Source organism: Oncorhynchus kisutch, linkage group LG27 (genome assembly GCF_002021735.2).
Source record: "Oncorhynchus kisutch isolate 150728-3 linkage group LG27, Okis_V2, whole genome shotgun sequence".
Lineage (NCBI taxonomy): Eukaryota > Metazoa > Chordata > Actinopteri > Salmoniformes > Salmonidae > Oncorhynchus > Oncorhynchus kisutch.
In genome coordinates, this window is record NC_034200.2 from 30,032,631 (window position 1) to 30,057,092 (window position 24,462).

The 24,462-nt window shown below is 45.3% G+C and overlaps 1 protein-coding gene across 2 annotated transcripts; it reads right to left on the reverse strand.

Moving 5' to 3' along the window:
• Positions 1-1,222: 1,222 nt before the first annotated feature.
• On the reverse strand, positions 1,223-22,845 carry tpra (translocated promoter region a, nuclear basket protein). 2 transcript variants are annotated; one of them, XM_031806595.1, is made up of 47 exons: positions 22,593-22,845; positions 21,476-21,580; positions 21,299-21,366; positions 21,092-21,179; positions 20,880-20,983; positions 20,513-20,677; positions 20,180-20,272; positions 20,019-20,099; positions 19,752-19,839; positions 19,407-19,538; positions 19,126-19,220; positions 17,316-17,513; positions 16,880-16,987; positions 16,290-16,507; positions 15,973-16,136; positions 15,569-15,705; positions 14,631-14,779; positions 14,252-14,414; positions 13,990-14,124; positions 13,577-13,717; positions 12,583-12,793; positions 12,239-12,432; positions 11,909-12,049; positions 11,625-11,741; positions 11,233-11,436; positions 10,838-11,034; positions 10,349-10,496; positions 10,107-10,244; positions 9,159-9,290; positions 8,512-8,642; positions 7,892-8,081; positions 7,564-7,749; positions 6,413-6,995; positions 6,068-6,261; positions 5,861-5,937; positions 5,538-5,737; positions 4,917-5,407; positions 4,582-4,782; positions 4,152-4,362; positions 3,666-3,907; positions 3,440-3,511; positions 3,137-3,228; positions 2,873-2,979; positions 2,460-2,724; positions 2,266-2,372; positions 2,003-2,107; positions 1,223-1,514 (listed from the first exon to the last, which is right to left on the reverse strand). In XM_031806595.1, the coding sequence occupies exons 1-47, from the start codon at positions 22,741-22,743 to the stop codon at positions 1,456-1,458; spliced, it is 7,578 nt and encodes a 2,525-aa protein (XP_031662455.1). In that variant the 5' UTR covers positions 22,744-22,845; the 3' UTR covers positions 1,223-1,455. The 2 variants fall into 2 exon arrangements, with proteins under 2 accessions (XP_031662455.1, XP_031662454.1); XM_031806594.1 differs by having other exon boundaries at positions 2,266-2,375.
• Positions 22,846-24,462: the final 1,617 nt, after the last annotated feature.

Here is a 24,462-nt window from a genome sequence, read left to right on the forward strand (position 1 = left end):
GCTACTGGAAGATGGCCAACGGCAAGAAGGAGCCTGGTTACCCCAAATCTGTTGCCTCTAGTTTTGATGGTCTGACTGGCACCATCACTGCAGCCCTGTCTGTGTCTGTTACCAGGAGAAGGCCCGAGTCTGTCTAATTCTTCAAGAAAAGTTAGGGAGAGCTTTGAGGATTATCACTACCTAACCTACTCCCATTGCTTTACATGATGATTTACACCAATGAGCTTGCTTCACTCAATCCTAATTGACCATTTCTTTTTCACAGGAGGCACCATGCAGAAATACTCCTACCCTGCTGGAAGTAGCCCCGTCTGTGGCAAGAAATCCAAGTCCAAGAAACAGAGCAGAGGTGCGTCTGGGAGTAGAGATTAACATCAAGCCGTCTCAGAAAGGCTTCCCCTCCTCAGTGACCTCAGCTGTGTCTGTCCCCAGCGCCAAGAAGGCCGACAGATACAAATACTTCCTATTTGCTGGACCCAAGTCTTAGTCTGAGGTATTGTACATCTGATATCTTGGTTGTATCATGGAAATGGGGTTACTGCAGTTCAAAAGACAGACGTAATGTACACATACACATTTAAGAAATGTATCATTCTTACGCGGATGCTGCGTTTGACATACGGTTTGCAAAACATTAAGAACACCTGCTCTTTCCATGACCGACTGCCCAGGTTGAAAAGCTATGATCCCTTGAGGTCACTTGTTAAACACACTTCAGTGTTTATGAAGGGGAGGAGACAGGTTAAAGAGAAATGTGTAAGCCTTGAGACATTGTTTGTATGTCCTATTCAGACGGTAAATGGGCAAGATAAGAGATTTAAGTGCCTTTGAACCACAAGCGGTAGTTGGCAAATTAATTGGAGAGGACGGGCTCACAGTAATGGATGGAACGGAATGGTATCAAACACGTTTTGACTTGGGAGAGAAACAGAATACGCAATGTGTAAATGACCGGTCACTTGGGATAAAAACTAATACTAAAAAGTCAAAATGGCAGCCCTGCCCTGTTATTCTGTTGGAAAGGTAGTTATTTATAATCTATATAGTAACATGAACTCTAATCCATTTCAGCGCTCTACTTCAACATCAAGATATCTGGTGACCTGCCTGCTCTGGCCAAACCAGACAACCCCGATCCCCGCCAGAACTCCATCAACTGGCTCAAGTGTGCCTAGAGCCACCCTATGGATGGCCCACCGACAACGCACGACTACGACAAACATTTTATTTTCCTCAAAGTTTATTAGCAAAAACAAATGCAATGGAACAATCGCTCTTCTTGAAACAAATACAAAACAACAAAAATGTACGCTTTTAAAGCACATGGTATCCACTGACACAAAGTTAGGGAAGAAAAGTCAATCACAAATTAGTTGGATTTTTTAAGTAGACCAAGACACTATGATTGATAGTTGGGATGAAGGGCAGGGGATGGAGCAGTGCATGATGGCATCATTAGCGGGGTAGGTTACCTCTACCGAAGGGGCCTCTTCCTGCTCGAAGGAAGCCCATACCTTGAATGGAGGAGGTGAAAATAGTCAAGTTCCATTTTACCCATCATTCAAAATGGCCACTTCATGACACATGTAACTCTGTTGTGCTGCTTTAGATTGGGTCACTATAGCTTCTTTGAAAATTGTTTTGATGTGCGTTGAAATAATTACCTCTAAACTGTCAGTGCTAAGTTCAAACATAAAACCATACCTGCTGGGGGGGCTTAAGTATCTCGCATGACAGCAACCCTGCTCCAACTAGACTTGCAGCACATGTACTCCAACATGCCAAACAAAAGTCTACAATGTGTGCTTTATGTCACCTACTTTCACTTGCTTATCAAACAAAAACAAAAAATCATCATCTACTTTGTTGTGTGCTGCGTCTCTACTCTATTAGGCAACAGTATGGTAGCAAAGCTACTGCTTTAGTTGAATGGACTTATAACATGTTGTTCTGGGTTAAAAGTGGCCTTCAAGACTTAAATTCAATGTAGATGAAAGCTCACCTCCTCTGCGGATGAGCGCCCTGCCCCTGTTGGCTGTTCTCATGGGCAGAGTGTGCTGGGCCAAGGGGCGGCCGGAGGGCTTGGGCTGCACACTACTGCTGGTGTCTGAAGAGAGAGGGAGCAAAAGAATTAGAGACAAAGAGGTTGTAAGCAGGGATGAGAGAAGGTTGAGGTGTGAGAGAAGGTTGAGGTGTGAGAGAACAAGCAAGAGAGACGTGAGAGAACAAGCAAGAGAGACGTGAGAGAGGGAAAGCTGTACTGACCGGCAGAGCTGGAGGTGGGCTCCTGGCTTGTGGAGGGCAGACTGGCATCGTCTGACGGCTGGGCAGAGTCCATCTCAGCCTGGCTATCCATGGACGCTTCACCACTCCTACTAATAGGATTGAAAAGTGTGTATGAGCAACACACACACACACACCCCCCCCCATCCCCACACCACAACAACCCCTGTTCTCACCCTTCACTATCTGCCTCCATGAACACCTCGTCACCGTCATCTCCTGGGATGGCCTCTCCGCCGGGGACTGCCAGCCCGTGGTGGCTTGTGGATGTCGTCACCATGGGAACAGACTGGGATGCCATGTCCTGGGCATCAGAGGGGTGGGATTCATTGAAGAGCGTCACTGGGGCAGCAACCTGCAGGGGCGTGGTGGGAACACTCCTCCCTCCAGACTCCTCGTCGTGAGCGGCCAGGAACAGTGGACTCTCGTACATCCCCAGACCTACAGAGACAACCACAGAGGTCAGGGAGTTGAAGCGGACACTCATTACAATGACATATAAATTTCATGACAGATATATTGTTTCTATAGAGGAAAAAGACAGTACAGAGCAGCATATTCACTCAGTGCTACTTGGTATGTGTTGTACCTCCTTGTGAGGCGAGCTGTCCGAGGTCAGAGTGGGACGAGCTGGCCTGAGGCATGTCTTCAGGAGGACCAAACCTGAACCTGGGAACTCCTGCTACCTGTGGAGAACTGAAACAGACACCGATAATAATATCAATGAAAAACCAATGGCCAAGAGACTGGGTCCAGTCAATAAATACCAAATCACAACATTCATTTAAGGGTCCATACAAGTAAGTGTGTGTGTGTGTGTGTGTGTGTGTGTGAGAGAGAGAGAGAGACTTACTGGATGGCCTCAGCAAAGCCATCAGTCCGGTGGGGCACCACCAGCGTGGGCGTACTGGGGACCATCCTGTCATCGTCATCAAAGAAGTGTTGCTGAGGGATGGAGAACAGAGATGGTGAGAAAGGACTAGCAAACTGTGCAAGACATGACTTGGTTAGGTTACATGGTCATTGAAATACTCCTGGACCCAAATTATGCCTAGACCAAGAAGCCTTTAGTCCAGGAATAAGCTTGGTAACACTAATCTGTGTCTGGGAAACCAAGCCTCAAAATATAGCCAGGCACCATTCCTTCCTGCCTTACCATGTTGCCTATCCCAGGCGTGAGCTGGGGTCCTCTGCCTACAGACTGCCGGCGGATTGGCGCAGACAGCCTCTGTGGGACAAACAACCACAAGGACACTGAACTAGACAAAATATTTTTGCACAGCTGACTCAGTACATAGTGAATATTGTATAATTGAACCCAGGAGCATGTTAGTACAGGTTACATCTGAATATCTGTATTTACGTCTGGATCAAAACCTTACCTGTGTGGGTGGAGGTCCCAGGCCCAGCTCAGGGCCGGGGGGCTGGATGTAGAGGCGTGGGGGCAGGGGGTGTGGGGGTCGGCGGGGGACAGACTGGGGCAGGCGTAGGCTGGAGGAGGGGGAGAAGGGGGAGGTAGAGAAGGAGAAAGTGCTGGTAGTACTAGCGGTAGGCTGTAGTAGTTCTTTGGGGGGGTCGGACATGGCCATGGGGAAGGATTCGGTGGTACTGCTGCTCCCCTCACCTGGAAGCAGGGGAAGGGGTTAATGTCTCAGACTCTGATACGTCAGTCACTAAGTCACATCTACCTGAAGTTTCTATTCACTTCTACTTAATGATATTTACTGCATTAACTTTACTTTCAAAACACGACATCCATATTTGGAAGTCTCTCAATTGTCAGACAAAACTCCCTCAGTCATCAGTGTTTCAAATGCAAATTGGGGGACTTCCTAATACAAATGTCATACAAAAACAGTGTCTCTCACCGCTTTGTGAGTCAGCCTGTTTCTGGGAGGTGGAGTCTATAGCTCCCATGCTCTCCTCGTTCTCCGAGGCAGGCTCCGAGGTCTCAGGGCCCGTCTCGTCTCCTTCAAATGGCTCATTGGCGTCTCCGCTCCCCTCATTGCTCTCCTCTCTTCCCATCCCCTGGTCCTCGTCATCATCATCATCCTTCTCTTCCTCCACCTCTTCCTCATACTGGGAAAATACAAACATCTCTTGAATAATCAAATGTATTTAAAGATTGTATCCATTAGCAATTGTCACAAAGTGCTTTTACAGAGAGAAAATAATCTAGCGTGAAATGCACACCTTACTTCGAATTAAACACCTAAATAGAGCTCAACAGATCAGATTCTGCAAACATTCATAAAACACTGAATATATTTTAACGTCAACATATACTGAAACCCTCACCTGCTCTGCCTCTTCCTCCTCTTCTTCTCGACTGGAGCTGTCTGTGTCGATGATGATGACGTCAGGCTGGCGCTCTTCGCTGGAGTCCTGGGTGTCAGAGGGTTGGGGGGTCACCTGGTGGTCTGAGGGGACAGACTGGGACACCCCGTCATCCTCTTCCTCCACCTCTCCCAGTACAGGAAAGGACACGTCTGGTAGTTCCTACCACACCACAGTTAGATAGGGTTTTGCAACAACACTCATGTGATGATGAATGCATGCACCTGTACACATACAGGGCCTGATACACATGCGTATGAATTTGTGTGCACACACTCCTATGTCTTAAGGTTTACCTGGCTGCCATCTGGAGTCTCCTGGTTCTCCCCTGACCCCTCAGCCTCTCCATCAGTGCCCTCTTCATTCTCCTCCTCCAGTCCAACTCTCTGGATGATACGGAGCTTCTTGGGGATGGGTGGTTCGTCTGGGTTCTCCAGGGCTATGTCGGCGCTCTCTGCCCGAGCCTCCAGCTCCACCTCGCGGGCACGCTTTGGCCCAGCAGAGCCCCCTGTAGCAATAGCTGAGCCAAATACGGCCGTAGAAGTGGAGGGCCTCTCCACTTGACCACTAGGGCCTGCCTCTGTCTCCTGACTGGCCAGCTCAGCGGTGGGCGGGGCCTGCTGTTGCTGGGTTGGCTGGACGAAGGCGGTGGCCTGGCTGCTGATTGGCTGAAACTGAGAGTGCGTGATGTTCTGGACGCTAGGGCTGGTGGAGCGGACCGAGCCGCTGGTGCTGCCGAACACAGACACGTGTTCCACGGGGGTTCCACTCTCAGAGGACTGCAGCACTGTGGGGGTTAACACACACACACACACAGGGGATAACAAGGTAAGGTCAAAAGTCGCCCATCCACAGCTGCCCTGGGGGACAGTGGACCATCTAATGCCAATCCTATAATACAGAGCCACTTCTCTCACCTTCCTGGCTTTCAGACTGTGTATGGGGCATGACAGTGGCCGTGGGGGTGGGCATGGTTATGGGCACCATGGGTCGGATACTGGCCCTGGGGGTGGACTTGTTCCCGGGGATGGGGGAAGGTTTACTGGGGGCACCGCCCGACACCGTGGTGGGTTTGATGTTGGCAGTGGGGGGCTGCTCTGAAGAGCCGGAAGAACCACTGTTTGGTAAGAAATGGGAGACAAGACACAGACGTGGTGTTAAGAGTTGGGGGATGCATCAGTTACTTTAGATTCTAAACCAGTATTTATTTTCAGTGTGCATGATTCAGACATATTTCTACCTTCCCCTGTCTGCAGCTTGGGAAGTCCTCTGGTTGATCTGCCTCTGATCTGGAGCTCTCTGCTGCTGCTCCTGGGTCTGGAAGAAGAAAGTGTCCATCCAATTTCAATTCATCTCCTGGATTGACTGAATTTAAAATGTCATTTATCCCAAATCAAGTGTACAGTACGTATGGGTGCATGCAGATGTTTGTGTGCAGTGCCTGTACCTTATTTTTCCCCTGGTCCTGGGACTCGTCTCTCTGAGGTTGTTCGTCACGGTGGTCTCGGAGCTCCCTGATCTCTCGGTCCTGTCGGTGCAGACGGCCCTCATACTGGGACTTGAGAGCACTCAGACGCACCTCCTGCTCCTCCCGTTGCTGCTTCAGCTCCTCCACTTCCTTGGCCAGATGCTCCTTCGCAACTGGGACACACACAGAATACTTCATTTGGAATCCGTGATGAGTACAAACCCCAGATAGTTCTCAGATCACTTAAATCATTTCTTTAAAATCGGGGCAACAAACTAGATAATGTGCATAAACAAAACATAAACAGCTAGCTATGTAACTTACTGTTGAGTTGGTTGATCTTCTGCTTGGCGCCCATGAAGACCTTCTTGGTCTTCTCCTCCTTGTCGGCCATCTGTTGCCGTAGCGACTCCTCCTGAGCAGTCTTCTCCTGCAGCTCCTGTTTCAGCCGGGTCACTTCACCCTGATTCCCCTGGGCCTGGGTAAACTGTTCCTGGAGCCGGGTGAGCTCCTGTTTCAGCCGGGTCACTTCACCCTGGGTCCCCTGGGCCTGGGTAGACTGTTCCTGGAGCCGGGTCAGTTCCTGTTTCAGCCGGGTCACTTCACCTTGGGTCCCCTGGGCCTGGGTAGACTGTTCCTGGAGCCGGCTCAGCTCCTGTTTCAGTTGGGTCACTTCACTTTGTGTCCCCTGGGCCTGGGTAGACTGTTCCTGGAGCCGGGTCAGCTCCTGTTTCAGCCGGGTCACTTCACCCTGGGTCCCCTGGGCAGACTGTTCCTGGAGCCGGGTCAGCTCCTGTTTCAGCCGGGTCACTTCACTCTGTGTCCCCTGGGCCTGGGTAGACTGTTCCTGGAGCCGGATCAGCTCCTGTTTCAGCCGCCCCATCTCTGTGTTGCGCTCATTCACCGTCTGACAGGGTAATGGAGAACAATACTTTATTAATCCATACGAGATGGAAATGTGTCTCCTGCTATCATTAGAGGGGTTTGGGGGTCAACGGTTTGAGGTGTCTTGTAAAGCTGTATGGTGAAGGAAGTACAGGAGAGGGAATAGATTGGTCTTCCAGAACAAGGGAACAGGATCATGGGTAGACAAGAAAGGTGGCACATTGTGGCACATTGTGGTGGTTGGCCAATATCATTTGCGCCAAGTTTACTTCGATATGATGGTCATGTTAATATTTGCACCTGAAGGCATTTCCACTGCCATTTTGCGCATAATTCTTTATACAGACAAAACAATCCCACCATGTCGACCGAACAAATTGTCTTTCGACATTTATGAAATTACACCGACATTTCCTGTCAGGACTTTTTTTAATGCGTCAGGTAATTCAACCGCATTAAATGGTTGGATGGAAACATGGTTTATGATATTGACAAGGTGCCAACACCCATCTGCACAAAAGTAGATTTTTAGAAAAGCAGTTAAGCTCAGCATCTACAACACTGGCTCCATACACATACAGTATACCTACCTCCTGTACGTTTTTCAGTTGTCCCTCCAGGTCTTTGACCTTAGTCTCAGCCTGGCTGAGGGAGTCCTTCAGGCTCTGGATCTCTTGGGCAGAGGCCTGCTGGGCCTGTTGAGCCTGCTGCTGGGCCTGTTGCACAGCCTGCAGCACCTCCTCCTGGGCTGGCTTGGCTGCTGCCTCCGCCACCAGCTACCAAAGGGGACAGGAGCAGAGTGTTGGAACGGAACAGAATTAACAGTCAGTAAAGTTCTGACTGGCCCCGGTCATTGTAGCTGTGGGTGCAAACATGTGCAGGTACAGTTTAAACATGCATGATCAGCAACACACACACCTTGTCATGCTGCACTTTGAGCTCCTCATACTGCGTCTTGTAGCGTCGTCCGATTTTCTTGACCTGCGTGATGGTCTTGCTCTTCTCCTGGATGTCCAGGTGCTTCGCATCCCTCTCGGTGGTCACCTTGCCCAGATTCTCCTTCAGGTTCTGCGCCTGGCTCTGGGCTGTGATAACCGACGCATGGGTCCTAATGGAGGACAGGGGTATGTATGTACAGAGTCAAGTGTAGAGGAATGCAGATTAGAAAATAACCTAATCAAAATTATTTTGGACAATAATCTTGGGACAGTTTATAATTGAGCCTACTGTACTATTACATTTGGATTCAGTTTCTGAATTGGAAACAATGAATTGTCCCCAACCCTGGTGTGCACGTGTGTTTTATAATTCTACAACGATGCATAGAATCAGAGTGAGCGGCAAATTACATGTCACAACATGACAGGTGTATTGTGTAGTAGTAGTAGTAGTAGTAAGACAAGATAAATATAGGATAGCAAATTGGTAGTTATATTAATTTTGATAAGTGTAGGTTATTGCCTTGTTTTTTATATCAACAAATATAAAGAATTGTACGTAAATTGTGATGAGTCTATTTCGAGTGAGTGCATACTGACCTGGCCACCTCAGCCTTCAGTCTCCCAGTCTCCTCAGAGAGCTGCTGGATGCGTTTGAGGTGGGCCTCTCTCTCAGAATGCAGCTTCTTGTTCTCCTCCTGGTCTGTGTCCTTCTGCTGGCTCACCAGTTGCTGAGGGACACACACACACACACAAATTCACTCTGGAATGCCAGTGTGCTCTGGGCGTTTGCAAATTCAGAGCGTTGTCAGATTGTCCATTCGTAAATTCTCTGAGCATTCAGAGCGCACACTGGCTGATCTGACCTCACAATGAGAGTCAAGCACCCAAGCTAACTGGCTAACGTTGGCTAGCTACTTCAAGAAAAAAATGAGAGAACAGCTCACTGACCATTTTACTCTCCCTAGCAGAGCTGGTTAGACTGTTTTCATGTTATTGGTGTTGGTGACTGCAACTGTCCTGCTTGCAATAATTGAATTACACTTATTTGCAGACGTTTAATGACACCGGCCATATTCAACGGGTGTTGTGTGTTCGAAAATGCATCAGTTATTCTGCGCTCTTGTACACTCAGATGAGAGTGCGCTGAAATCAGAGTAGATAGCCAAAGTGAATTTATGAACAAACAGCACGCACACATATTGTACATCATCTCCCTCACACAAACATTGAAGTTGAACTCTGACCTGTGTGCGGGCCTTCCAGCGTTTGCTGTCCTCTTCCAACAGTTTCTTCTCAGCCTGCAGCATGCCATTCTTCTCACTCAGCTCAGAGTTAGAGTCCTGCAGGGGAGTGATGTCTGCCTCCAGCTTACGCACCTGGAAGAAAAAAGGAGGTAATGGTAAACGCTCAATTCACATGAGAAAAAGAGCACTCTGTCAGTATATGTATAGAGACAAGGGTTCTTCGTGTATAGCATCAAAGCAACGGAGTTCTACAGAACTATAAAAAATGTAATTCAGTCTCATCATACAGGTGATGTGTGTCCAAAAGGCAACAGACTGGCTCAGAAATCAACATTAGGATGCCTACTAAACATTTGGGAGTATTACTGCAGCTGACAAACATCTTTAGAAAGAAATCATGTAGCTAGTACCAATTATTAGTGATGCTTTTAACACTCACAGGGCCCAATAAAATCCATTCATGCGTTTTGCTTTATTCCGTTTGTTGTTCTAGGTTTGTTTTCGTCTGCTGGTTTTTGTTCTCCAAATCACCCACAGAGACCATTGTATGGTATGCAGTGTTTCTGTAGCACTCATGTGATTGCAGAGTTAACAAAACAAAATGGCCACTGGATTGATGTAAATAATCAGATATTCTGCCAGGTAGGCATAGGCTACTTTTGTAGTTAACATTTCATTGAGGTTAAGGAATGCTTTTCCATCTACGAATTTACAGGTATCATTAACGGCTACACAAAATGTGTACCAAACGCACCGCACACAAACATGTCCATTCATGTTTCAGAAAGCTGCAAATTATAGGCATGTTTATCAATTCAAAACATTTAGTTGATTTCCTAATAAGTCCAATTCATGTTATAATATTGTTGAATTCCATTTAAATGTCTGGATTCTGTGACTCTGTCCGTGTTTTCCACATCACTCAATAGAGTGTATAGTTGTCCTTACTTTAGCCTGGGTCTGGTGCAGCTCCTGTTCCAGTCGCTCCCTCTCCTCCTTCAGCATCTTGTTGGTCTCCACCAGCACGTTTAGGTTCTCCATCCTCTTCATTCTCTCATCGTGCTGGGCCATGGTCTTCGCTGTCAGCTGGGGGACAGACAGCAGAGTCGGTTGAAATTAAAATATGAACCCTTAGCAGGCTGTAACAGAGGAAAGGATGCTCTGAAAGGTTAAGAACTTTCTAATTCTACCTGTAGTTTCTCTCTCTCAGCGTTGAGGCTCTCTTGTAGTTCCTTCAGCTCTCGGTCCTGGTGTTCAACCTGTTGTTTGTAGCGCAGTGTCTCAACCTCGGCCACCTCAAACTGTGTCTCTGCAATCTCCTTCTCACGACGCACAAACCTGCAGGAGGGAAAGGTCAGAGCAGGCTTAACAAACTGCTTGCTCGCTAAAGTACTGGTTAGGAACAGCTCTAGTATAGGCTCGGTTTCCAGACACAGATTAAGCCCATTTTTAAGGTAGAATGGTGCTATTTTTTGTCTAGAACTAGCTCAATCTGGTCTGGGAAACCATTTTGTAGTGTAAAAATGTTTCGTGTGATCTTTCAGTTTTACAATCAGGAAATTCAGGTGACCGCAGATTCAGATGTAAATGATCCATGTTTAACACAGGTCAGCAATACAGGTATCAAGTATCTATAAAGGAATTGGCACAGTAAGCAAAGCCACATCCCTATCTATTACCTGAGGATCTCCAGGATCTGTTCCTGGGACTTGCCCTCTTCGCTGAAGGACAGGTTGAGGCTGCTCTCCCTACTAGCCTGTTGCTGCTGCTGTACTGTGGCGGCCATTTTGGCTCCCAGGCTCTCCATCTGCTGGTGCAGCAGGCCATTCTGCTTCTGCAGCTCGTCTGCCCGCTTCTGCTGCTTGGACAGGTCCTCCTGGGGGAAGAGGGAAGCCAGGGTGTGAAGAACAATGTTTCCAGCTCATCACCAGTAAGCAACTGATGGAACGGTAACCTGTAACATCCTGGCCAAATCTAATAGTTCTTTACCACATTGTCTGTCAAAAAGATCCGCATTACTCTTTCAACAACGTTCACGGCACATCTCCCCCCCACCTCCTGACCAACCACCAACCTTGAGTTTCTTCTCCAGCTGGTTCCAGTTGGTGCGAGCCTCCTGTAGCTGGGTGGTGGTCTGTTTGGCCTTGTCCTCCAGCTGCTTCCTGCTCTGGTTCCCCTGCAGGCCTTGTTTCTTGACCGCCTGTAGCGCCTCCACATCAGCCGCATGCAGCATCAGCTCCCGCTCATACTTGTTCTGGGCCTCCGCTGCCAGCTTGCCCTGTGCAAGGAGAGAGAGAGTCAAGTTTGACAAACCCATGCCTAGACACTGTCATACCAACAGTCTTTCTAGCGTTTGACCTAATTTATAACTAGAGGTGAAGCACAAAGGATCTGAAGCAAGCAACATCCAGGGCAGCCCTTAATTATCGACTGAGAACATGTAGCCTGACATAGCTGGAAGTCTACCTGCTGCAGGCTGTCCTGCATGGCCTTCTGTTCCTGGGTGATGGCTGCAGCCTTCCTCTCCTCCGCCTCCTGCAGCTCTGACTGCAAGTTTTTCATGGTCCTCTTCAGCTCATTCACCTGGGGAAAAAGGAGTGGGCATGAGCGGAGGAGAGCCTTGTTGGGCCCCCGACTAACATGTCAGCTCCAGACATCCAACATTAAGAGGGGTCAATAAATTGCAACATTTAGTAACAGCTGTGGCTTCTGATGTTTTGAGAAAGTATTTGGTACAGTTGCCATCTTACCTGTTTCTCCACAATATCCATGGCCTTCCTCTTCTCCTCACGGAGCTCCTGTTTCTCCTTCTCAGCCTCCACCAGCTTCTTCTCCAGCCCACGCTGGAACTCCTGGGCCTCCTTTAGACGAGTCTCCACAGGAGAACGAGCCTGAGAGGTAGAGAGAGAGGAAGTTAGGAATCAAAGAAGTTACATCAAATTGGTGTTCAAAGTGAGTTTGAACTCCACTGGTAGTGCCGATTACTACAAGGATGGAAGATTGATAAGTCAAAGGGAAAGGGTCATTGTAGGATAATAAGTACTCGTATGCTTTTCTTGTGCTAATTCTCAACACATAACCTGTTTCTCTTTGCTGAGGGACTCCTCCAGGCTGAGCACCACGGTGCGGTACTGCTCCACGTTAGTGCTCGCGTTCTGCAGGCGCTCCTGCAGATCGCTGATCTGCTTCTCGGCCTGCTGCAGACGCCCGCGCACCTCCTCTAGTTCTGACTGGAGCTTGGCCTGGGCCTCCTGGGACTGGGTCTGAGATGGAGCTACAAACAAACACAGACAGAGAGTGACTGAAAATGCCAACAGTTCTGGTCCAATGTCACCAATTCCAATGCTTTTACACAATACATGGCAATGTCTCCTGTCAAATTCCCAGAGGACATCTGTATTTGCCCCTTTGGACACAAGCCTACCTCTTAACGGTGCTCTGATGGGTGCCCGGGGGTTAGTCTGGCCCAGGCTCTGACCCTGGCCCAGACCTGAACCCTGGTTCTGGCTTTCAGCATGGCTGAGCTGTTGTTTCAGAAGGTTAGCCTGCTGCTCAGCATTCTTCAACAGCTCCTTGGTCTTCTGGTGCAGGGCACACTGGGCCTCTAGCTGCTTCTTGGCCTCCAGCAGTTGAGCCTGAGGGAGTATATTTAAATAAAACTGGTGGAGGAAGGAAAGGGGGCCTAAAAGTGTCCGCATGCTCCCAGCCAAAAAAGTTTGTGCATATATGACAACATTGTGACGTTTTTTTCTTTGTTTTGGTCTTCAACAAGGTTTTTTTGGGCTGTTCGTGCACACACACAAACACACACACACACACAAATGTCTGAAGGCAAGCCGAAGTCTACGCCCCTTCGTCAGTGATTGGTCAACAGTAGGGATTCTTCACTGAAGTACTTGTTGTCATTCAATGAAAATCTAATAATTTAATTCAAATTTCTTCACTTTTCGCACCAAACATCTTACTTAGATGTAAAATTGCTCGACTAAAATTTTGGCAAAAACGTCATAATTAATGACAGATTTCTTGAGTCATCTTAGATTAATTCTGAATGTTGAGTAAGGGTATACTGGCTACGGCGTCTAAAGATGGACAAACAGTACCATTGCAGCTTTTTTCTTGTTCTTTTAAGGGAGTTTGCGAGCTGAACCGAAGCATGCGGAAGGCTTAAGTGATGTTATGGTAAAAGCCACAGAAGGTCTAATATTCTCATAGTCACGGGTATTCAACTTATACCCTACGAGAAGGGCAATTAAAGAGAGAAGGACAGAACGAAAGGGTTGGGGGAAGAAAGAGGGAATGAAAAAGTGACAGAGGAGATAAAGGAGACAGAAAAAAAAGACAACCAGTGTCAGAGAGCAAATCAGTAAGAAAGAGGAAAGGAAGTGAAGTAAGAAAAAGATTGAGTGTATACGAACGTCTTGGTTACGGCCCAGCATGTGCCTCTGCTCCACCTCCTCAGCCAGTTTCTTCTTAAACTGGGTGAGCTCTCTCTCCAGTCTCTCTATCTGGCTGTTCAGACGCTGCCTGGTCTCGGTCTCTGTACGCTCCATTGTCAGCTAGGGGACAAGAGTAAGGCAGGGAGGTGATCGTCATTAAACATAGATCTTTTCTACACTAGAGTAGTGTGACTGGACTCTACAGCAAAGCTGCATTTGCAGTGATATCCCACAGGGCTAATGAAAGTAGGGTAAAGCCAAACCACAGATTTGTCCTTTGAGGCATTTTCAATTACAGGAGGCCCACTGTGAGGAGTCTGTCAGGATAGGCCTCAGTAAGGGTACAATGTGTGTGTGTAACTGGTTGACATATGTAAGAGCAGTGTGTGTACCTGGATGGACTTGAGGTTGGTGAGCAGGAGGTTCTGGTTGCGCTGCTCAGCCATCATGGCTTCCTTCTCCTGGTTCAGTCTGGACTCTGCTGACTTCAGCATGTCTCTCTCTTTCTTCATGTTCTCACCACGCACCTGATGGTGGGGGGAAAGAAAGAAAAGAAAGGAGAAATGGAGAGAGAGGGGAGAAGAGAAATTAATAAACATACATACCCCATCACAACTTAACTAACCCCGCCTGGGCCAACCTTGACCTCCTAACCTCTGCCAAGGCCAGCTTCTCATTGGCTGCCCGGAGATCCTGGGTCATGGTGTGGATGATCTGCTCATGTTTCTGAGCCGTGGCGGCCATCTTCTGGCTCTTATCGTGCAGAGCAGCGATCTCCCGCCTGTAGCCGTTTACATTCTCCTGCAGCATCTCGTATCTGACAGAGACCAAACATGGTTTGATTTACTTCAGCAGATGTTCAGAGCATTCGAAAAGGGAAGCGGAAAATGATCAATAGCCAAAAGTAAAAATGCAACAGAAATCAATTTTCTCAGAATTTTCTAAAATAAGTCAGGTGAAGTATGAAAAAGCAATGCTGGACATATACTAAATCCAACAACAATACTGATGTGTAACTTAAACAACAACTTACCTCTTGGAGGCGAACTCCAGCTGTGTGGAGAGCTTGGCCTTCTGGGAGCGGACCGCAGACAGCTGCTCCTGTAGCTTCTCGTTCTGCTCGTTCAGCATCCTGTCGTTCACCGCCTTCTCATTCTTGTATGTGGTGAAGGAGTCGTTCAACTGGAAGGGGCCGAATGAAAATTTTTTTTTTGTGAACGGGGTGGTGTACCTAATAAACTGGCCACTGAGTGGGAGTGTGCGATCGTTCCCCTTTGATCACTGAGTGTAAGTTAAATTGGTTTCCATCACATTTTCAACTCTACGGATTGTTTTGTCGCAAACTGTGGCAATAAATCGCGAACTTGCTCAATCTGGTTTTGGCACATGCTCTCTAAACAGTTCACCGATAGATGACAGGGTACGTTATATGATGATATGGATAAGAGGAATATAATTTATATTTGATAATTGGCAGCCAACCATTAATTATCATATGTCACCAGATTTCAAATAATACTCTCAATATTTATTGTAAATTTGCATCAAGCTCACCACTGTCCATCACCACCATGAAGTTCATGATAATTTATTTAATCTGCCTATAAACTCCTAGTGGAAGTAAAAATTATATCACGTGACTCCAAGTTTACTTCGATATGATGGTTATTACATCAAAATACAAAATATTTTGTAACAACTGATGAATCCTCTCTTGCAGTGCCGAACTGCATGTGAACAGCAGTGACAGTGATCTACAAGTCATTTTGCATGCTGGACAACCCCAGGCAATAACAGTAGCCTAGTCAAACTACACACTGTGCCCAGTTTCGCATGCTGACCAACGCGAGGTAAGTAAACAAATTCATAACATAGATGAGATACTATTCAATTTCCTTTGATTCAACAAAGAATAAATTAAAGTGTCAACTTTAATGTTGTCTGACTGCCTCTCCCTGTTATGCATCTGACCTGTTTGAGAGCAGCCTTGGCCTGGGTGGTCTGGGAAGACTCAGTGGCTGAAGCCCTCATGGGGGTGGACCTGGTGGGAGGGGGGAAGGAGGGCCGGCTGGGGGTGTACATCTGGGGGGCTGCCTCCTGTGTAGGACCTGGGAATAAGAACATATATAATCCTGTCAGCATAACAAAGATCAATGAATTGATCTAAAGCTCCAAGGGCCAATAAATAAACATGCCCGTGTCCATGTATTGATTTGGCTGTGTGTGAAGGTAGGCTCAATGCATATATCTGTGTCGTGATTAGGGTTAGGTTGAGGGGTGGTTATACTGTGGTGGTTGAGGTTACGTTTAAATTGATGAGTGTTTACAGCGCGTAGGTTGGGGTTAGGTTGTGAGATGGTTGCTGAGAAGTTCACCTTGTGGTGGGAGGTTGAAGCCGGTGCTCTGGGACAGCAGGATGCGGTACATGTCTCTCTGGCGGCCGTTGGAGTCAGCCAGCTGCTTTTGCTGGTTTCTCTGCTCCTTTATAATCTCCAGCTCCTTCTGGACCTTCTCTAGCTGCTGTTCCAGCTGGGTCACACTACATATACACAAGACAGGAGAAATAGAGTTTGTTTTCAGAAATAATGCATTTGTAAAAAGCACTAAGCAAATGAAATCTGACTGTATGACTGCGATACTATGTTCAAGGGTGAGGAAGTACAGTGTCAAGGGGTTGATAAACGTTCGCTACCGTGCAGAATTGGCCTCGGTCTGCTCTCTCTCCATCTTCTCCCCCAGCTCCCGGAGACGTGCCAGCATGCTCTGGTTTTGCCGCTGCAGCTCCTCCACACTGCGGAAGGAAACCTGGCGTGGGTTGATGATCTCAGAGCTGCTGCTCAGGTTCATCGTCTCCTCGCGGACCACCGGGTTGCCACGCGCCTCCTCCAGCTCCACTAGCAGGACGCGCACCTAGAGGGCGCGATGAAAAGGAGTAAAATCTATATGAGAGCAACTTATTAAAGGCAGTGGCTCCTATTCTTATTCGCGCCTCTTGATTTTGTTAAGGCAAGGAAAACCAAGACACTTTGATAGCCACCAAACTGTTAACTTCATATTTTAAGTTCCCCTATATTTCTGTTATTACAGTGCTATTACTCTGTTATTAGTGCACCTGGACAGGAGTCTCACTGTTGATGGACCTGGCCTGAGAGCAATGAACACAATGTATCGTGGAAATATGGTTTAGTAAACGTTGTTAAACTGGAACAAGGTTTAGTTCATTTTAAGTTAACAGTTATATTAATATGGAAATGGTAGACACTAAATTACACCATGGTATACCTGCTGGGACATGTCCTCCAGCTCTCTCTCAGAGTGCTGGTTGTCCTTCTCCAGGTTGGAGCAGTGCTTTTTGGCCTCATCTGTTTCTTTCTGCAGGCTGTGGATCTCCTGAAGATTACAAGAGATCGAAATTGGTCAATCCAAGCCTCAACTCAGACATTAGCACTGATACATGCCTATAATTTTCTGTGTCGTATTCTCTCCCCTCTTCTATGTGATGTATCTGGGTTTTGTTCATGAAATGGAAGACATTTCAAAACTAAAATGAGCATTTCTTATAAGTCTAGGTAGTCCCTCCCTTTTTACTGTGTTTTCTTCAGTTTGGTGCCTAATGAACACAACCCAACTTCTTCCTCTGCCAATTTCTCTTTCCCCTCCCCCACATATCGATCCTCACTCGTCCAGTCCTGCCACTCCCTCCATCTCTCCCGCTCACCGTCCTGGCCTGTTCCAGTTTGGCACAGAGGCTGTTCATGGACCTCTGCATGCTCTCATACTCCTCCCGCTGGCGCTTTAGGATGGGCGCCTTCTCCTCCACCTCCTGCACGATCTCGTCCAGCACGCGCGTCACACGCCGGTTCTCCTGCTTCTCAACGAGCAACTGGTCCTGGATGTCCACGAATGCGTTGTACAGCTAAGAGAGCAGGATTGTTTTGTGTAAAAAAATACTTAATATAATACTTAATATAATAGATCAAATCAATTTAGTCTCAAATAAAAAATGAAACACGTTCAATTTGGTTTAAATAATGCAAAAACAACGTGTTGAAGAAAGTAAAAGTGCAATATGTTCCATGTAAAAAAGTGAACGTTTAAGTTCTTTGCTCAGAACATATGAAAGATGGTAGTTCCTTTTAACACAAGTCTTCAATATTCCCAGGTAAGACGTTTTAGGTTGTAGTCATTATAGGACTCTCTCTCTCTATACCATTTGTATTTCATATACCTTTGACTATTGGATGTTCTAATAGGTAATTTAGTATTGCCAGCCTAATCTCTGGAGTTTATAGGCTTGAAGTCAAACTTGAATGCAGTCAGACTGCTCTTTCAAATCATAGACTTAATTATAATAACACAGAAATACGAGCCTTAGGTCATTAATAATGGTCAAATATGGAAATTATAATTTCGAAAACAAGACGCTTATTCTTTCAGTGAAATACGGAACCGTTCCGTATTTTATCGAATGGGTGGCAACCCTAAGTCTAAATATTGCTGTCACATTGCACAACCGTCAATGCTATGTCATAATTATGTACAATTCTGGCAAATTAATTACAGTCTTTGTTAGGAAGAAATAGTCTTCACACAGTTCGTAACGAGCCAGGCGGCCCAAACAGCTGCATATACCCTGACTCTGTTGCACAGAACGCAAGAGAAGTGACACAATTTCCCTAGTTAAAAGAAATTCACGTTAGCAGGCAATATTAACTAAATATGCAGGTTTAAAAATATATACATGTGTATTGATTTTAAGAAAGGAGTCGATGTTTATGGTTAGGTACACATTGGTGCAACGGCAGTGCTTTTTTCACAAATGCGCTTGTTAAATCACCCGTTTGGCGAAGTAGGCTGTGATTCAATGATAAATTAACAGGCACCGAATCTATTATATGCAACGCAGGACAAGCTAGATAAACTAGTAATATCAACCATGTGTAGTTAACTAGTGATTATGTTAAGATTGATAGTTTTTTATAAGATAAGTTTAATGCTAGCTAGCACCTTATCTTGGCTCCTTGATGCACTCGCATAACAGGTAGTCAGCCTGCCATGCAGTCTCCTCGTGGAGTGCAATGTAATCGTTGTCCAAAAATGATGATCATCGATTGTTATGAAAACTTGAACTTGAACTATTAATCGGTCGACCTCTCGTCTGTCCTATATCTGAGAGAGATAAGAAACATCTGGAAACATGCATTCTTTTTTACATTAACCCCTTATTTTTTTGCTTCTACAAAGTATTGAGTCAAGGATGTGAATTCTTATGTAAATAAGATATCTGTATTTCATTTTAAATAGGATTTGCTAAAATTTCTAAAAACATGTTTTTAACTGTCATTATGGGGCATTGTGTGTAGATGGGTAATAAAAAATATATCTATTTAATCTATTTTTAATTCAGACTAACAACAAAATGTGGAATATTTCTGAATTTTTTTTCTGGAGGCACTGTATCTTCGAGACTTTTGGACACTTCATTTAATTTCAATGCTTCATCACAATGTTAAAACATGTCATTTTACCTCCATGAACTTCATTCCAGGCTTGACAATCTTGGCCACAGCAGCTGCGGTCGGACACATGGAGTCCAACTCTTCCTCTGTGAGCACTGGCATGCCTGAGGAAATAAACACTATTTTGAAAACAATCATTTAACAATCCTAGACACCTTGTCATGCAGTATGAGATAATATCTCAAATAAGCAATTTCAAGTGAATATAGGACTGAGTCTAAGATCAACAGATTCAGATTGTAGCTAAAGGAAAATTCTAGACAATACAGATATACAGTACTGTCCCATACTTCTTTTCTTATCTGAGGCACGCAGGTTGGCGTTCTCCAGCTCCATCTTCTTAAACTTCTCCTTCAGCTCAGCCTCCTGTTTGCTCTTTGACCCCTCCATGTCTGCCAGCTTCTTCTCCATGTTCTGTCTCGCTGTTGGAAGGAAGAGCCATGACATAATTAGGAAAAAAATTATAAACATTTTTATAAAATGTTCTATTAAATTTCAGCCAAACCAAAGTGTTAATTTTTCCTATAACATTTGGGTCTTTTCAAAATGTGATATTATTTAGATTGATACAGTCTATGGTTGACAACAACCATTAGGAATTGGAAACAATAGAGTGAACGCATTGTGTATCTCACCATCACCAGCCTCCTTCACCAGCTTGTGCAGCTCCTCCACGGCCCTGTTCAACTCCTCGTTCTTGGACTCTGCATCTGATGCTGACCCCTAAAGAAACCACATAGAAGAACGGACCATTAGCAAGCTACCACCGCACTGCTATGAATGCCTTATATGCCTAAATGTTCACACTAAATATTGTACATAATGCAAAACAGTGCTAAAATATACCCCTGCATACTAAAAAAACAGTGCTCATACATATTCCAACATTGTCAGATTATTACCTTGTACAAGTTGGAGAGCTTGATGTGGGCATTCTGTTCATTGCGGTACTTCTCCTCCATGGTGCTATGATGGTCTTTAGCCTACAATACATAGATGTATTGATAACAGTATAGTTCCTTATCAAAAATCCCATTTATAATCAGTTGAATTTACACCAAACCTCTTTCAGTTTTGTCATCAGGTCCTCCACTCGCTTCTGCAGGTTCTCACTGCTCTTCTTCAGATTGGTGACTTGGGTTTGAAGTCTTGTGACCTGGAGAGAGGGTGGAAGCCACAGGGTGTAAGGACATAGACTGCTCTATGGTCACAACATTCATACCAAAGAAATGTAATGCTCACCACATCATTATTGCTAAGAGTTATATTGACCTTTTCTATGTCTATTGCTTTGTATACGAGATCATACAATTACAGAACAGCCTGGTGAAATTGAAGCATATATGATATATTTGCACAAGAAGTCATAAAACCAGTGTGCCTTATGATACAGTACCTCGTCCTTCTTGCACTCAAAGCTGCACTTGAGCTCCAGGATCTCCTTGCCCTTTTCCCTGGAGACTGATAGCAGCTCCTCTGTCTTGGTCTTCAGGTCAGAGTTCAGCCACGTGTTCTGATTCTGCAGTAGCTCCTTCTCCTGCTCCATACGCTTCTCACGGTGCTGGAAATACAATGTGTGAAATCATTAAGCAATCATTGTATTCAATACAATACAATATAGGGATGATCAGACAGGTGCATTCGTAGAGACACCCCATCTCAATCTGCTTCTCAAAGTGCTTGAAATACAACCTTGTTATGTTGGCAATGTAGTTAATATAAAGTAAATGGCTAGCATGCTCTGAGGCTCTGGAATTTTTCACCTGAATGGAGACTTCAGAAGATTGGATCTCATCCAGTTTGAGCTGTAGATCTATTTTGGCTGTGTTGGTCTCCGCCAGCTTGTCATTGAGCTGCTTGACATCCTCTGCGGAAAACAAATTAACACACTTATCATATGGAACAATAGCAGGTAGTAAGACAAACAAATCATTTACAATGAGGACACCTCGCATGTGCCGAGTCCGCGTCTTACCGGTGAGATTTTCCACATCTTGAGTTCTCTTTTCAAGCAGACGAGCCAGTTCCCGCCTTTCGGCCTCAATCTCATATTTGGCTTTGCTCTGAGATAGAGTTATGATATATGTTAACGCTCATGCCCTTCCATTCCCTGAAGTTTGATGAAAAAGCTTTCTGCATGCATAACGGTCATGTGGACAAAGAAAGATACGCATATTCTCACCGGCTGCTGTGATTCCTTCTCCTCTGACGATTCCACATCCACACCTTTCAGATTGTTCAGCTCTTCGACTACAGAGAAAGAGAATAACACTTAACCTCCAATCTAACCTTCTGGACTTGGACTGTGTGACAGGTGGAATGTCAACATTGGTAGTGTGGAAAACAACAGACTACTTACTGAGTTTGGTATTCTCCTCTTTGAGAGTCTGGTAATTCCGGGTGTGAGACACAATCTGCTCCTGACTCTCTGCCAATCTCTTCTCAACGTCAAAGTATTGCTGCTCTATATATGTAGTAAGGCATGAGGGATATGTCACACATGGGCAGGCAATAGGCTAGCTCTCAAACACGTTAAGAAATGTCAACAATCATCGCTTGCAATATGGCTTTCGTAGCATATGGCCCTTATCCTTCATCAGCAATAAATAATCCTTATACACTTACTGTAGCATTCTTGCACAGATCCATACAGCTATGGGTGCCTCCAGCCGAAGAAACTATACTTCAGCTAAACCTCCCGAGTTAGCTTACACACAGGCGTTCGAAGCATGCAATATAGCAAATTAGCAAAGGTGGTCGCCTCTTGACTGGGCGGCTTGTGGGAACACTAACCAGCTCTGAGTATCAATTTAACTTTATTTTATTATTTCTCGCTGATATTAAAAAGGTCATTATGCTTCCTAAACCGTACCACAAGCGATGCGTGGTCAGATTGAGATTGAGCGTCAGGGCTCTTAATTAACAAAACTCCCCCGTACAGAAAACGCCTTCGTCCAATTAATCTTATGTTATGGAAAATTGTCATGAGCAAGGGCTAGCGATACAATGTAGGTACAACACATTGACATGGGAGGCAATAATATGATGTAGGTAGCTGGTGTGTCTAACGCTAGTCTTCTAGACAAGAATGAGTAACACTGGAAATATGAATGAGAAACGTGTAAGAGTCAGAATTTGAGGACGTACATGGAATAAAACGTGATCAGTTTAGTCACCCCTTCCTAGAAGGTAGCGGCAGCGAGCTTAACTAATTAGCAAACTCACTTCACTTAAAACGCACTTGCAAAACAATCATTGCACTCAACCAGCTAACGTTCACGTTACAGTACAGGGCCTGTACTACTACCATCTCAGGCTATAACGTTACTGCTGCGGTAGCTAATAAATACGGCCAGCTTCATAGATTATTAGCTAACTAGTAACGTAAAATATAACCAACCAGCAGCTAAAGTTATATTGGTTGACATAAATAGCGAACTAAAGCTAGCTAACCGAGTAGCCAATGCTCCACTTACCACAGTCCGCTTTGAACCGCTCGTGCTGCGTTTTGAGGGATTCGATTTCATTCTTCTGGTCAGTAAGGAACTTTTCTAATTTGTTTTGAGCAGCTTTAGGGAGTTTATTAAGCTCTGTACGCTCCAAAACTTGAAGCAGAACTGCCGCCATCTCCCAACCAGTCAGAAACACCGCAAATCAACTTCGTTGGGATAGCAATCAGAAGAAAAAAATGACCTCGAGTAGCATAACCTACGTTGTCAATAAGCGACAGATACCATTAACCGCGGAGCATCACGGGAGATTGAGTATATTGTCCAATCATCTTCCTCGGATGCAGTGACGTATTATTTAAGCGATGCCACAAGTATCAACCAAAAACGTTTTAGAACGAACTCATTGTTCTCTGTATCAACCAACATTTTTTTAATTACTAAACCAAGATAGACCACAGCCCATCGTTTCAAATGGGAAGACATTTGTCAAAGTGGGCAAAACAAGCAAGGAGGGCAAAACAAGCAAGGAGAAGGGCAACGCCAAGCACGAGCTAACGAGATCCTATTGAGGCGTTCTATCATAATTTGTATATTTCCGTTCGGGAACGCCTACTTTGAAGTGCAGGTGTGGATTAACTAAATTGGCATTTGCACTCTTAAACAACGCCATTTTTACTTTGGCAAAGGGTAAAGTCTACTAAACGTAGTCCACTCTTTTAGACAGATTTTTAGTTTTGTGAACAGAAAATGGTATTGAGATAAAATGTTTCATCGATGAGAAAATGTGCAGAATATCGTCCAAACTCCATCTCGTTCAATCTTCTCCCACTGGTGGCCACTGGGCTTCCTCGCACTACGCGCAAACGCCAAGCAGATGCTTCACATTTATACATCCGGTGAAATATCTGTCTCATTGAACCATTTTTTATTTCACCTTTATTTAACCAGGTAAGCTAGTTGAGAATAACTTCTCATTTACAACTTCGACCTGGACAAGATAAAGCAAAGCAGTGTGACACAGACAACAACACAGAGTTTCACATGGAGTAAACAATAAGCAAGCCAATAACACAATATACAAGTCAATAGCAACAAGAAAGTCTATATAAGTAGCAACAAGAAAGTCTATATACAGTGTGTGCAAAAGGCATGAGGAGGGAGGCAATAAATAGGCCATAGGAGTGAATAATTACAATTTAGCAGGTTAACACTGGAGTGATAAATGAGCAGATGATGATGTGCAAAAGAGCAGAAAAGTAAATAAAATAAAAACAGTATGGGGATGCAGTAGGTAGATTGAGTGGGCTATTTACAGATGGACTATGTACAGCTGCAGCGATCGGTTAGCTGCTCAGATAGTTAATGTTTAAAGTTGGTGAGGGAAATAAAAGTCTACAACTTCAGTGATTTTTGCAATTTGTTCCAGTCACTGGCAGCAGAGAACTGGAAGGAAAGGCGGCCAAACGAGGTGTTGGCTTTAGGGATGATCAGTGAGATATACCTGCTGGAACATGTTCTATGGGTGGGTGTTGTTATCGTGACCAGTGAACTGAGATAAGACGGAGCTTTACCTAGCATAGACTTATAGATGACCTGGAGCCAGTGGGTGTGGTGACGAATATGTAGCGAGGGCCAGCCGACTAGAGCATACAGGTCGCAGTGGTGAGTGGTATAAGGTGATTTGGTAACAAAACGGATGGCACTGTGATAGACTGCATCCAGTTTGCTAATTAGAGTATTGGAAGCTATTTTGTAGATGACATCGCCGAAGTTGAGGATCGGTAGGATAGTCAGTTTTACTAGGGTAAGTTTGGCGGCGTGAGTGAATGAGGCTTTGTTTTGCGAAATAGAAAGCAGATTCTAGATTTGATTTTGGATTGGAGATGTTTAATAT